Consider the following 15,311-nt stretch of genomic DNA (forward strand, 5'->3'; position numbering starts at 1 on the left):
TTCATACTGATTTGTCTTGTTCTTGCATTATGTACTGTAGTAAACAGATTTCATTATTGTGCTTTACTTGGTGCTGCATGCCTGTTAGCTTTGTGAAGCATTTGGTGATGGTGAGTGCTGTGAAAGGCATTATATTAAATAAAGACTGACTGAATGATATGAATGCAAGGTGAATGTGACTCTGTTGTATCCCCTGTGTATAACATACATGTCAGCATGAATACAACCTGACCAGCTTTATATTGTAATTGAAACTGAATCATTTTAGTCAGCATGTTTCAGAGTGGACTTACTAAGACAGTCAGTAATTCTTTACAATTTTAGATACAGCTTGATGAAGCTTTTAAAAGAAATGAAAGTGGAGTATTTTATGTTTCTCCCAGTTCTGTTGGTCATCATTATTCTAACTCCCTATCACTTTTGCCCTTTTTCTACATTCATTCATTCATTTTCCTTGCCAACATCTTGTGTCTCCTCATATGGTTGTTTTGAGTTTATGTCCATTCTCATTGCTTTCTTTTTCCTGAAGTGTGTACAGACAGTTGACATATAGCAGCATTACAGAAGCTGCTTCTATTATGTACTCATCCTTTTTTTTATAGGTTCTATTTTTCACGCTTTTATGCTAATTGTGCATATTTAAATGTTCAAGGAAGTAACAAAGGATTGATGTGCCGACAGACTTGGACTCAGTCTATGGACTATGTACCCTGATTTGTTCAATTTTTAAGCAACTGAACAGGGAAAAGGGAACATCTGTTTTGGCTGATGGTGCTTGTATAAATGTGTCTGCCTGAGCAGTTTATAAATGACAGTTGGCTTCTTTCATTCCCTAAAGTTGATTCAGTTAACCGTGTTCCTGGCTTCTTGATTGAGAAGAATGTACAGTCTATACTGTATGTACTGTAAAGTCATACACGTGGATGACGCTATGACATTTAACAACATATTTAAATATATACATACGTATTTACCCAAAAATCCATTCCATGCTTATCCATTCAAAGATTACATAGAAAAAATCCTGTTATAAAAAATATACAAGAGGAGAATGTTTCTTTTAATTCTGTTTATCCTCTCAACTCTATTCTGAGTTGTGTGGCACTAAAAAGCTTTACTGGCATCCAGTGGACACCCTTTCAGTTCACGGTAGGTCATTTATGCACATTTTTAAACTTACGGACACCTGGACAATGTCATCGTAGAATTTCATTGACTTCTGGAACGTCAAGCTTTCCTTTAGCTCAGAGTCATAATGGTGCCAGAGCTATATGCACTCTGTGCCATCGTGGCTCATTCACATTAATATGTAAAGAGACTAAGAACTGAGCACCCTTAACTTTTCAGATGGATAATTCACAGTGCTAAATTAAACTTATAAGTAACTCATAAATTCAAACAGATGGAAAGAAACATTTTGGCTAAGTGTATCTTTGAAGAATTAGAGATCTACTTGCAAGATGTCATTTGCTGCTACAATATGTTTTTTATGAATTCTCAAAATTAGTTTAAGGTGATTACTTGTCTAGTTACTGCATATTTACTACTTTCATCTTAAATTTACATGTTTTAAATACATAATTCAATTGCTTTCTATGGTTGTGGAATAACAGATGATGAGACAGAGTATTCTGTCATAGTGTTAACAGCTAGACTTTAATGTCTGCAAGTAGCATTATCTGGGTGTTTGTGGATGGGTATGTAGGAGAAACTAATGCACTCTCTTTGAAGAAGTACTGCCTTATGGTTCATCCAACCTGAATAAGGTCCATCCTAAATTGAGTTGAGGAGGTTTATGGAAGGAGGGATGGATGAGTATTTAGTGGAAGAAAAATAATTTAACAAATTGTAAACGTGCCTTAGTCTATGGTTCATGTGTCTGTTTTTGCTGGTGGTGATGCGAATGGTTTTCTTTCCATTGTCCTGCTCAGCTCAGCTGTAGCTTATGTCTCTACTGACCATGCCGGCAATTTCATTGTAACTTTAATGGATAATAGATTACATTAGCCATGGCTGGGTAGTGTCAGTTAGTGGCTGAGCTGAACTGGACAGCAGATGGTCTCACGTTCATTCTCCTGCACAATGTCACTGAGACTAATTGACCCTGAGCCATTTAACCTGTGTGGGGACACATTGTGTTAAATAAGTCAATGAAAATATGTTTAAATACTGTAGATCTAAAGAAAGTAACATTGTCAAACCTGTTTAATCCAAGGAGGGCTTGTGGAGGGCTGAAACTTTTCCTAGCAGTTAGTATAAGAATTGCACAAGTCCATTGCAGGACCATATTATATTATATTATATTATATTATATTATATTATATTATATTATATTATATTATATTATATTATATTATATTATATTATATTATATTATATTATATTATATTATATTATCAGAGAGATGTCCAACCCAGCCACAGGGGATGCACAAACCAGTATGTTTCTTCGTACCGGTCCCAAGCCCGGATAAATGGGGAGGGTTATGTCAGGAAGGGCATGCGGTGTAAAATTTTGCCAAACCAATATGGACAACAATACAAATTTTCATACCGGATCGGTCGAGCCCCAGGTTAACAACGACCGCCACCAATACTGTTAGCCAACAGGGTGCTGGCGGAAATTGGGCTACTGTTGGCCAAAGAAGAAGAAGGAGAAGAAGAGGGGGGAGACGTGTCCGGAGGCAGGAGGAGAGGAGGAAAGTAAAGAGAGTGGAACTGAGGGTAGGAACTTTGAATGTTGGCCGTATGTCTGGTAAGGGGAGAGAGTTAGCAGATATGATGGAGAGAAGTATGAGGGATGGCCGGCCAAATATTCCGGCCCACACCTCCAGGCCGCCAGATGGAGCCCTCCAAGCAGCATGGAAGTTCCCCGAATTCCAGCAGGGCCTTATGGACATTGTAGTTTTTATAAACAACCCTGCTGGATACCATGGGGACCACCAGGAGCTGCTGTAGGGAGACTTGCAGAGTGCTACGTGCCCTATAACCCGGAAGTGCGTCCTGATCACATGACCGGAAGGAATGACGTGCTTTCGGGTTGAAGAAAAGGACTTTTAATCTGACCTGGAAGTGATGAGGACTCATGGACTGCAGGGCTGGAACCACATCCGGGTCAGGGACTATAAAGGACTCTGGGAAAACCCAGACGAGTGAGCTGAGCTGGGTGGAAGGGTGGCAACGTGTCTGGGAGAGGAGGATTGTTGATTGATTATTGATTATTGTATTATATTAGTGTAGAGTGGAAGGTGCTTTGTGCACTTATTATTATAAAATAAATAATAATTGTAATTTTACCCAGTGTTTGGAGTGGTACCTGAGGGTTCAAGAGGTCGATAGGGGCCTCTACTGTTACAGAAGGAAGGTTGATACCGTCTTTTTCCGAAAATAAGACATCCCCCGAAAATAAGCCCTATCGAGATTTTCGGAACTTTTTGTAATATAAGCCCTCCCCCGAAAATAAGCCCTAGTTAAAATAATGTGAAAAAAAGAATTCGTTAAAAAATGCTGTTGATTTATTAAGTATGTTTAGCTTCCCTAATACTCGTATTTCAGAGAAATGTTTGAAATAAAATATTCCGAGAAATTCATTGTTTACCTCTACAGTTCGTTTCAAATTAATTCTTGGAATTTATCTTAAAAATACAACATAAGGCAGCATGAATACATTCCGTAAATATTGTGTCCGCTCTGCTCTGCTGTGTTGTACTGCGTCGCGCGTATCGCAGAGTATGGTCGAATGAGGTGGGGAGGGGGTGGAGGGGGGCATGCATATGCGGAATGCGACGAAACGTGTCGTTGGCGCACACTATAAATAATTGTTCGTTAAGGCAGCAGTCTACATTGAGCGACAGTGCAGATACAATGTTTGTTCATTTCAGTCTTGTAAGTCTGATTATTTCCTCATACGTAATTTTATTTTTTATAAAGTGAATAATTTTTAACCGCAGTTAAAATGAGTACAAAACGAAAGAGCTATTCCGTCGAGTACAAAAAGGGAATTGTGGAAGACTCCAGGGGTGTAAATCTTGATTTATGACGATGTTCCAGAAGAAGATGACATGACTTTAATTGAATAAATTTTAATTTCTGTATTCTGTGTAAAATAAATAAATATTAAATAAAAATATATAAATATACTTTTATTTTTGTCCTCCCCCGAAAATAAGCCCTAGTGCGTATTTTGGACCAAAAAAGAAAGTAAGACAGTGTCTTATTTTCGGAAAAAGACGGTATATTATGCGTACAAGAGACTAAATGGAAGGGGAGTAAGGCCAGGTGGATTGTGAAGTGGATTCAAATTGTTCTATCATGGTGTGGATGGGAGGAGAAATGGGGTAGAAGTTATTCTGAAGAAACAGTATGTCAAGAGTGTTTTGGAAGTGAAAAGAGTGTCAGGCAGAGTAATGATTATGAAGCTGGAAATTGGAGGTGTGTTGATGAATGTTGTTAGTGTTGTGGTGCCCGGCGGGTGTCCATGCCGGCCGGGACGCCTAGGAGGAGTGGAGGAGGGCTTGTGCCTCCTCCAGGACATGAGGGGGCGTCCTCCCTGGTGGCTTTGGGGACCACGGGTACGGAGCTTAGAAGCTCAACCCTGTAGGGGCCCGTGGTCACCGCCAGGGGGCGCCCCGATGCCTTGGGAACATTGTCCCTCAGTACTTCCGCCACACCGGGAAGTGCTGGGGGGAAGAGACTTGAGGGCACCCGGTGGACTTCCGGCTTCTCCTTGGGAGCTTCCGCCACACAGGGGTGTGGCTACCGAAGTCCTGAGGATGCACCTGGAGCCCATCCGGGGCACATAAAAGGGGCCGCCTCCCTCCAGTCAGGAGCGAGAGTCGGGAGGAAGAAGACGAAGCGTGCTGGAGAGGAGTGGAGGCGGACCAGAGACTGTAAAAAGCATTGTGTTGTGGCCAGGACTTTGAAGGGGTGATTGGTGCTTTGTGCACTGGGTTTGTGCACTTTACTTTATTTATTATGTTTAATAAACGTGTGGTGGACTATAATATGGTTTCCGTCTGTGTGTGTCCGGGCTGCGTATCACAGTGTATTTGCACCGCAAGTTGGGTGTGCAATGGGAGAGAAAGAACATTTCTGGAGTGAGTTGGATGAAGTGATGAACAGTGTACCCAAGGGACAGAAAGTGGTGATTGGCGCAGATTTCAATAGGCATGTTGGTGAAGGGAACAGTGGAGACGAGGAGGTGATGGGTAGGTATGGTGTCAAGGAGAGGAATGAAGAAGGTCAGAGGATAGTGGATTTTGCCAGATGGATGGACATGGCTGTGGTGAATACATATTTTAAAAAGAGGGATGAACATAGGGTGATGTGTAAGAGTGGAGGAAGTTGCACACAGGTAGATTACATCCTATGCAGAAGAGTTGATCTGAAGGAGATTGAAGACTGCAAAGTGGTGGCAGGGGAAAGTGTAGTTAAGCACCATAGGATAGTGGTCTGTAAGATGACATTGGAGATCAAGAAGAGGAAGAGAGTGAGGGCAGAGCCAAGGATCAAATGGTGGAAGTTGAAAAAGGAAGACTGCAAGGTTGAGTTTAGGGAGGAGGTGAGACAAGCACTGGGTGGCAGTGAAGAGTTACCAGACAGCTGGGAAACTACAGCAGATGTAGTAAGGGTGACAGTAAGAAGGGTGTTTGGCGTGACATCTGCAAAGAGGAAGGAGGAAAAGGAAACTTGGTGGTGGAATGAGGAAATACAGGAGAGTATACAGAGGAAGAGTATGGCAAAGAAGAAGTGGGATAGTCAGAGAGATGCAGAAAGTAGACAAGAGTACAAGGAGATAAGGCGCAAGGTGAAGAGAGAGGTGGCGAAGGCTAAAGAAAAGGCGTATGATGAGTTGTATGAGAGGTTGGACACAAAGGAGGGAGAAAAGGACCTGTACCAATTGGCTAGACAGAGGGACCGAGCTGGGAAAGATGTGCAGCAGGTTAGGGTGATAAAGGATAAAGATGGAAACGTACACACAAGCGAGGAGAGTGTGTTGAGCAGATGGAAAGAGTACTTTGAGAGGCTGATGAATGAAGAGACCGAGAGAGAAGAGTTTGGATGATGTGGAGATAGTGAATCAGGAAGTGCAACGGATTAGCAAGGAGGAAGTAAGGACAGCTATGAAGAGAATGAAAAATGGAAAGGCCGTTGGTCCAGATGACATACCTATGGAAGCATGGAGGTGTTTAGGAGAGATGGCAGTGGAGTTTTTAACCAGATTGTTTAATGGAATCTTGGAAAGTGAGAGGATGCCTGAGGAGTGGAGAAGAAGTGTACTGGTGCCAATATTTAAGAATAAGGGGGATGTGCAGGACTGCAGTAACTACAGGGGAATAAAATTGATGAGCTACAGCATGAAGTTATGGGAAAGAGTAGTGGAAGCTAGGTTAAGAAGTGAGGTGATGATTAGTGAGCAGCAGTATGGTTTCATGCCAAGAAAGAGCACCAGAGATGCAATGTTTGCTCTAAGGATGTTGATGGAGAAGTTTAGAGAAGGTTAGAAGGAGTTGCATTGCGTCTTTGTGGACCTGGAGAAAGCATATGACAGGGTGCCTCGAGAGGAGCTGTGGTATTGTATGAAGAAGTCGGGAGTGGCAGAGAAGTACGTAAGAGTTGTATTGTAGGATATATAAGAGGGAAGTGTGACAGTGGTGAGGTCTGCAGTAGGAGTGACAGATGCATTCAAGATGGAGGTGGGATTACATCTGGGATCGGCTCTGAGCCCTTTCTTATTTGCAATGGTGATGAACAGGTTGACAGACGAGATTAGACAGGAGTCCCCGTGGACTATGATGTTTGCTGATCACATTGTGATCTGTAGCGATAGTAGGGAGCAGGTTGAGGAGACCCTGGAGAGGTGGAGATATGCTCTAGAGATGAAAGGAATGAAGGTCAGTAGAAACAAGACAGAATACATGTATGAAAATGAGAGGGAGGTCAGTGGAATGGTGAGGATGAGGGGAGTAGAGTTGGTGAAGGTGGATGAGTTTAAATACCTGGGATCAACAGTACAGAGTAATGGGAATTGTGGAAGAGAGGTGAAAAGAGAGTGCAGGCAGGGTGGAATGGGTGGAGAAGAGTGTCAGGAGTAATTTGTGACAGACGGGTATCAGCAAGAGTGAAAGGGAAGGTCTACAGGACGGAAGTGAGACTAGCTATGTTATATGGGTTGGAGACAGTGGCATTGACCTGAAAGCAGGAGACAGAGCTGGAGGTAGCATAGTTAAAGATGCTAAGATTTGCACTGGGTGTGACGAGGATGGATAGGATTAGAAATGAGTACATTAGAGGGTCAGCTCAAGTTGGACGGTTGGGAGACAAAGTCAGAGAGGCGAGATTGCATTGGTTTGGACATGTGCAGAGGAGAGATGCTGGGTATATTGGGAGAAGGATGCTAAGGATAGAGCTGCCAGGGAAGAGGAAAAGTGGAAGGCCTAAGCAAAGGTTTATGGATGTGGTGAGAGAGCACATGCAGGTGATGGGTGTAACAGAGCAAGATGCAGAGGACAGAAAGATATGGAAGAAGATGATCTGCTGTGGCAATCCCTAATGGGAGCAGCCAAAAGAAGAAGAAGAAGATCATAGAGATGTCCGACATCCTAACCCAACATCCTAGCTGGAGGATCAGCTTTAAACAGCTGTTTAAGTTGCCAGCCCAGTGGGTCACAACTGCAGTGTCATCTATAAGGATCGTTCCATCACCCACCCTGACCCCTGACTGGTTTTTAAGGCTGATCCTCCAATTAGCTGTGAACCACCCAATCTCACTGAGAATGCAGAGGTGGTGAACCAGTGGAGTGTAGGGAAGGCTGCAGGGATCTATGGTATCTTAGGTGAACTTCTCCAGGTCGGTGGTAAGGCTGACCTCCTGGTATTGCAAGCAGTCTTTGCTTCCATGTGGGAGATGGACGTCATCCCAACCGACTGGAAAACAGGACTTGTTGTGCTTATCTGGAAAGGGAAGGGTGATCGCCTGGATTGCAGCAACTACAGGGGGATAACAGTGCTCTTGGTGCCGGGTAAGGTCCTTGCCAGGGTCATACTTAATAGGATCTGTTATCACTTACTCACTTACCAGCTACTGGAGCAGTCTGGTTTTTACACCTAAGAAGTTTACCATCGACCACACCTTGGCACTGAGGGTTCTTATCAAGCACAAACATCACCAGAGTTTTTGTAAGGCATTCAACTCAATTGATCAAGCTGTCCTTTGACATCCTGAGAATTCGCAGTATCCCCCTGAAGCTGCTAGATATTATGGCCGGCCCGTACACTGGTTCTGTGAGTGCTGTACAGAGTGGAGGCAGAACCTCTGCATTTTTCCTAGTTGATTCTGGGGTTCATCAAGGGTGTGTTCTTGCTCCTACTCTGTTCAATGCTTGCATGGACGGGGTGTTGGGCAGGGTTGAGGGGTCCAGTGGCTGTAGGGTATCTGTTGGTGAAGAGAGATTCACTGATCTTCACTTTGCCAACAATGCTGTGATCTTCATGGAGTCAATAAAGGCACTGGTTGGGGATGTTCAGAGGCTGAGCAAGGAATCTACTGTATGTCTGGGCTTGCAAATGTCCTGGATAAAAAAAAAAAGATCCAGGCCTTTAATGACTTCTTGGGCAAAGCAGTCAGTAGTGTGTCTGTGTTTGGAGAGAATGTCAACCTCGTTGGGAGGTTTATTTACCTCAGCAGTGACATTCATGTCTCTGTTGACTCTACCTATGAAGTCAGTAGATGGATTGGGAGAGCATGGGGGGGGGGGGGGGGTCATGAGGTCACTGGAAAGGGGTGTGTGGCGCTCCTGATATCTGTGCAAAAGGACGAAGGTCCAAGTCTTTAGAGTCATGGTGCTTCCTGTTTTGCTATATGGTTGCAAGACATGAATGCTATCCAGTGACCTGAGAAGAAGACTGGACCCTTTGGTACTGTGTCTCTTCGGAGACTCCTTGGGTACCACTGGTTTGACTCTGTGTCAATCGAATGGTTGCTCATGGAGTCCCAAATGAGGCACATTGCCTGCATTTTGAGGGATCATCAGTTATGCCACTATTGCCATGTGTCGTGAATCTCCAAAGATGAATTGACTCGCGTAACACCAGATCAACACTACCAAAAACTTCACTTTTCTTTATTTTCAGATACTGTATTAGATAGATAGATAGATAGATAGATAGATAGATAGATAGATAGATAGATAGATAGATAGATAGATAGATAGATAGATAGATAGATAGATAGATAGATAGATAGATAGATAGATAGATAGATAGATAGATACTTTATTAATCCCATATTAAGGACACAGGAAAAGAAAATGGTTAGAATGAAAACCTGTAGCCATTACAGCCTTCCAGGATCAGAGTTGGACACCCCTGTTATATTATATTTTATAATACTAGCCATGTTCCTAGCCAAAGGCAATTAATAGAATAAATTTAAAAATATTTGATATATCATGCCCAATTTGTACCTTCAGTGCCTTTCCTCAGTATCCTTGTGTGCCTTAACTTGCCTTGACCAGCACTTCCTATCTCAATCACATTCCTGTAAACCTGCTCTCAATCATAGTCATTTTGAGGTGCCTTGCTTGCCTTCTGTTCTGCTTTTGTACTTCTTGTCTTTGAAGGTGATTCTCAGCACACCTCCTGTGCCTTTACTACTGCTCATGTGTCTCACACTCTCACTTCCTCTCCCGATTGTGTCACCAAAGCCAAACTGACAAATGAAATTGCTTGGAGGGACAGAACACAAACACACACACAGAACTTAGCATTTTATTATATATTAGATATTATACTTTATTATCCCATAAAAATGAACTGGACAGGTACAGTAGACTAGAAAATAGATGGTTTGATTGATGGATATTATATTATATTATATTCTTTTTCTTGATTGTTCAAGTAAAACTTTTGTGAGACTTTACTATGTCTGTCTGTTTTTGTTTTTTTTTTTGCTTCTTCTCTTTTCGAACCTGACACGGAGGTCGCTACAATATTATATTATATTATATTATATTATATTATATTATATTATATTATATTATATTATATTATATTACTCTGAAACACCCATAATATAATACAGGGTCATGGCAGCTGGAATCTGTTTCTGTATCATGAAGAGTAAGTCAGGAATAAACTCTAGATGAGCATTGTTAAACCCATACATACCCACATTAACTTAAACATTGCCACTTAAGTATTCCCAGTCAACCTAAAGTGTAAGTCTTTGGGGTATTGATGGAAAATTGGATCATCTGAAGAAAAACTCCATAATAACAGTGACAGGCTGGGATTTGAATCCAGGGCACTGCATTCATTAGGCAGAAGTGCTGTCCAAAACCTATTCAGATGTCATTAGGCACAAAACAGAAAAAGTCACCCTTGACATGGCTCCAGTCCAACAAGGAGAACACTCATTATCCAACAGCTGCTCACACCAAGCCAATTTAGAGTTACCAGTCAACCAAAACTGTAAATTTTAGGGGTGTCCAAGAAGAAGCAGAAAAAACTCATGCTGACACCGTAAGAACATACAAACTCTGTACAGGACTCTGGAAATGGGAGACAGAACCACAATAAGCTCTGTGCCTCTGTAAAGCCTTCACTTTTAGCAACCTATTATCTGGGTTAATTTTCCTTAGATACTGGTATATGTAAACAGGCTGAGTTTTTGATGTCCTTACCTTGGTGCCTTTTCATGTTTTTGACTATTAGCTTTGATTTTCAACTGCACTTTTGCCACTTTTTACTCATTTGTATTTTGACATCTTGCCTGTACTTTTGACAATGCATTCGCCTGCTCCTTTGTATCTGTTATTTACTTGACTGACTTCCTGACCTTTTTGCTCATTTTGACCATTTCTCTTCATCCTCCAGCTGTCTGTCTCACTAATATGAAGCCATGCTTTAATACTGTCAGCCATCCTCCCACGCTTGGATGAGGTTTCTGTGTTCATGAACAGTTCAGCACCCAATGAAGAATTAACTGCAAGTGCAGCAGAGGGGATGGAGATCTGTTGTGTATCTGGGACTCAGTCTACCTTAAACCATGAAATTTAGACAGACAGTCATAAATTAAAAATTGTTGTATTATGCCCATTTATTTCCAGTATTGTTTTTCAGTAATTTTATTAGAGCCATGTAAACTTTAATATAAGCTGTTTGAACTTTCCTGCTCATTAAGCAATTTAAGTAAATGAAGTTATTCCACTTACAGTTTTGCCCAGCCCTAACTCTAGCAGCTGGTATGGCTTAAAGAGGATATTTTAAAGCTCTGACTTAATATTGTAAGGCACTCTGATGGCTTCTCCAGAAGGTAAGATCTTGAGGACCTTATTCTTTGGTGGCTTACCATTTAGAGCACATTCTGAAAAGCCACGACTTTGTCTTTTGCAGAGCTCATAACGAAGTTATTCCAGAGTGCCATTCTTCTAGCTTCATTGGCAAAGTCTGTTTTAGTAATAATGTGATATAAAATGTCTTCTATTTGATTTTTTTCTGATATCTTAAGAAGTTGTTTGGTCCAGTTCATTTCTGTAGATGGCTAAAGCCTACCTTGGCATAACCAAACACAGGACAGCAAACAACCCTGGGAAGGGCACCAGTCCATCACAGGGCATGCATATAAACACCTTGACACTCCTGGTACTGGGGCCAAGTAAGAGTTGCCAGCTAACCTTCACATCATCACGGAACTGGGAAAAAAATCAGAGTGCCTAGGTGTAATCCCATACAGACATAGGAAGGATATTAGCAAAAGAGCTGTGCTAAACACTATGGCACTCTACCACCCTAATTACATAACAGTTATACTGTATGTTTATCTTCCAACTGTTATGTTGACAGTGAATCCTTATTTTCACTTCACATCCAGGGGTATTTAAAAAAATGAATGTTCTTTATAATATCTTCATGCTGCAATGTGACATTTTCAGTTGCATCTTAAAATGTATTATGGTGAAGATTTTTTCTGTTCTTGAAGAAAGAAGACATGAATAATGTAAAATAGTGTAGGGACCTCTTCAGTAGGTTTGAATCAAAAACTGCCATTTGCTCAGTTCACCCCCAGGTCCGTGCTGGCCGAGCAGCCACATACCAGCAGAGACACCTGTCAAGCTCAGTTGATGTATTGAGTTCCTTTGTGGACTAATAGGCAGCTTCTGAGACAGATCTGATTTAGGAAGAACATGACTTTCATAATCCTAAAATTGTTGCCTCACCGCATGTTGTTTCAAAGCTTGTGAGCTGCACACTAAAGAGATCGTTTGAAGAATGGCTTGAATTGGACCTCTATATAAGTATTGATTTTGTTCTTTAGAGCCTTGCTACAGCCACACAAGGATAAATGGGGAAATAACTGCTGGAGACACAGCCCAATAGCAATTTTCTACACTATGAGCACAAGAAAAAGAATAAACAGTTCATGCTTATTACAGGATGATGGCACTTGCGCTTGGGAGTTCTACGGTGACACCCAGTAAGCAACATGATAAAGAGAAACTGCTTTTCCTTGCAGATGATCCAAGAACAGAAGTACCAGTAGTTCATTATATACAATTAGATGCACAGCAAAATCATACTAAAGGGAAATGCAATTATGTGAATGCTAAGAGATTCGAGTCTCACATTGAAATCCGTTGCTAGTGCATGTATTCACCGACCAGCTGTTTAGATCAATGGATGCCCCTTCTAAGTGCGGGTGTTTACTGAAAAAGAGTCGGCAAATTTACATAAATGTACAAATAGTTTTTAGAAATTCATATCATCATTTTTCCAGCTTCCAATCCCAACAGAATCTTTCAGCCATACCGTATCATGGCCCAAGGAGTATTCCAACGTTTTTAACAGCATTAATTATAAATAATGTAGACTATTGTGTTTGTTTTGCTTCTTGGCACCATTGCATTGGACATCAGGTATTGCACCCTTCTTGAATTGGAATTGACAGCCTCTAAATTGCTGCCTTGAGAAAATACTGAGAGAATCACAAAAGACTGAGGCAACCAGTAACTGTACCTACGTACCCCATTCAGTCTCTTAATATTTGCAAATGAATTCAATTCTTGTAGTCATGGTCACTGCTTATACCATTGATTAGGGATTCACCTTTATAGTGTCCTTACGTTTTCCTTAATATCTTTCAGGTGGTTGACTCTCCATTATCAATCAAAAATGAAAGCTCTACACAATTCAGTTTAACTAATTTCAATTTATTGTTTTACATGCACTTCCATTAACATGCCCCAAATTTCAGTACACATTTATGTATACATATTACATATAAATATTGTAAAGATGTTCTCCACTAGAAAGAGATTACCAAGTTGTTCCAGTGTGGATTTATATCTTTCTGAGGACTTCCAAGACAAAGAGAAACATGCTGACAGCATTAGAGCTTCTGTATACACCATTGTAGGAACTCGAGGGGCAAGTAGAGGGCAGTATACCCTTTATACGTGCATAAATGTCAGAGGGTGAGAGTTGAAGACTGGACATGAACATGTAGTGTGCCTCTCCAGGATGCTAAAAGGCATGGGACCCAATATATGTCAGGGCATCTAAACTTCTCCTTAAAAAGAATTGGAGCTGGGAAGAACAGAGAAGAAACCATAAAAAACTCAAGGGTTTCCTCCCTAATAATAGAAGGACCAGGTAGCCTGCTGGGAGGAAACAGCTTTTAAGGTAACCCAAAGGCTCAAAGCTAATGAGAAACCAGGTGCCACTTGAAGCTTTTCTAGCATGGCATCAGTGTAGCAAAGTATAGTCATGTTATGATCTAATTTGTTTTAAATTTTTTCATGTTTACATTTGTTCTGTTTGGTGGTGTTTTGTTTTCATTATGTATTTATGCTCAAGAATTCATTTCTATCATTTAGTTTTAATTTTGGTTTTGTTTCATAATTTGAATCATTTCATAATTCCTGTGATGACATTTTATTTTGTATCGGTGTTGCCATTTTGTGGGTTGTTTGTTTGTTCTTTCTACCACATCACAATGGAAGAGCAACAGGAGGTGTGCAGTGTGTGATATCACCATTGCAATGGTATAAAGCAGCGTTTCTCAACCTTTAAGTATTTGCGACCCGTGTTTTCATAACAGTTTTAATCGTGCCCCTCTAACGTTTTTTTGAAAGGAGCCCACTAATACCAATTTGTTCTTTTTTAATTAATGATATATCATACTGTAGATGCATATTTTATTATACCTACTTAACTTTTATCGACATTTATCTAACTCTATATTTATTTTTCTAGTATCAGAGTGTAGTTTAAGTTAATTTGTTTTGGTTTCAATAGATGTATTTTTCATATTTTCGATTCTTGTTTTCTTATTTTCACATCTTCGCGTCCCCCTTTTTGTTACTTCATGCCCCCCTAGGGGGGCCCGCCCCACAGTTTGAGAACCACTGGTATAAAGATTGTGTGTGCAACAGATCTTTCTAGTATGCTTTCTTTATCATTTTGTTTCTCTCTCATTAACTTTTACTCTTGAATTTTGACTACAGTTTCGTTTACTGTTGTGGGTTTAGAATGTTTTGCCAGTTACAAACTTTGTCTAATTTTTATACTATGTTTCACCTGCTGATCTCTTATTCATTCATTTTGCCAGATTCGCTGACTCCTGACTGACGATCAGATTCTAGGGCATAGCCATCAAGTAACACTAACAGACAGAGGCACTGTGAGTCTGCAGTCTGAAAGAGAATTTTAATGAAGACTAGGGGAGAGTATGGGGGTAAAAAAGATACTGCTTAATGCTAATTTGTTGGGCAAGTGGGTGAGCTGCTCCAGGGATTTCAGAACTGTTTGGTGAGGCCCTTGTCTTCAGTCTGTTGATAAATGGTTTATGTTGTACCACTTTTGAATTTTTCCTAGGTGAAGGTTAAACCAAGATCCAGGCCTTTAATGACCTCTTAGGCAAAGTCATCGGCAGTGTGTCTGTCTGCGGAGAGAGTGTTGACTTCGTCGAGAGGTTTACTTACCTCGGCAGCAACATCCATGTCTCTGGTGACTCTTCCTGTGAAGTCAGTAGGATTGGGAGAGCACGGGGGGCCATGAGGTCGCTGGACGCTTCCGATAGCTATGTGAAAGGATGAAGGTCCAAGTCTTTAGTGTCCTGGTGTTTCCTGTTTTGCTATATGGTTGCGAGACATGGACACTATCCAGTGACCTGAGATGAATAGACTGGACTCCTTCTGTACGGTGTCTCTTCAGAGAATCCTTGGGTACTGCAGGTTTGACTTTGTGTCGAATTAGCAGCTGCTCACAGAGTTACGAATGAGGCACATTACCTGCATTGTGAGGGAGCATCAG

The 15,311-nt window shown here is 41.2% G+C and overlaps 2 protein-coding genes across 7 annotated transcripts in view; both read left to right on the top strand.

Moving 5' to 3' along the window:
• Window positions 1-15,311, top strand: part of syt1a (synaptotagmin Ia) — a 1,226,547-nt gene that overhangs the window by 633,921 nt on the left and 577,315 nt on the right. The gene's annotated exons all lie outside the window — the stretch shown is intronic.
• LOC127528947 (uncharacterized) lies at window positions 5,323-7,524 on the top strand. Its single transcript, XM_051930795.1, has 2 exons — window positions 5,323-7,426; window positions 7,499-7,524. The coding sequence occupies exon 1, from the start codon at window positions 5,323-5,325 to the stop codon at window positions 6,061-6,063; it is 741 nt and encodes a 246-aa protein (XP_051786755.1). The 3' UTR covers window positions 6,064-7,426; window positions 7,499-7,524.

Source organism: Erpetoichthys calabaricus, chromosome 1 (genome assembly GCF_900747795.2).
Source record: "Erpetoichthys calabaricus chromosome 1, fErpCal1.3, whole genome shotgun sequence".
NCBI lineage: Eukaryota > Metazoa > Chordata > Cladistia > Polypteriformes > Polypteridae > Erpetoichthys > Erpetoichthys calabaricus.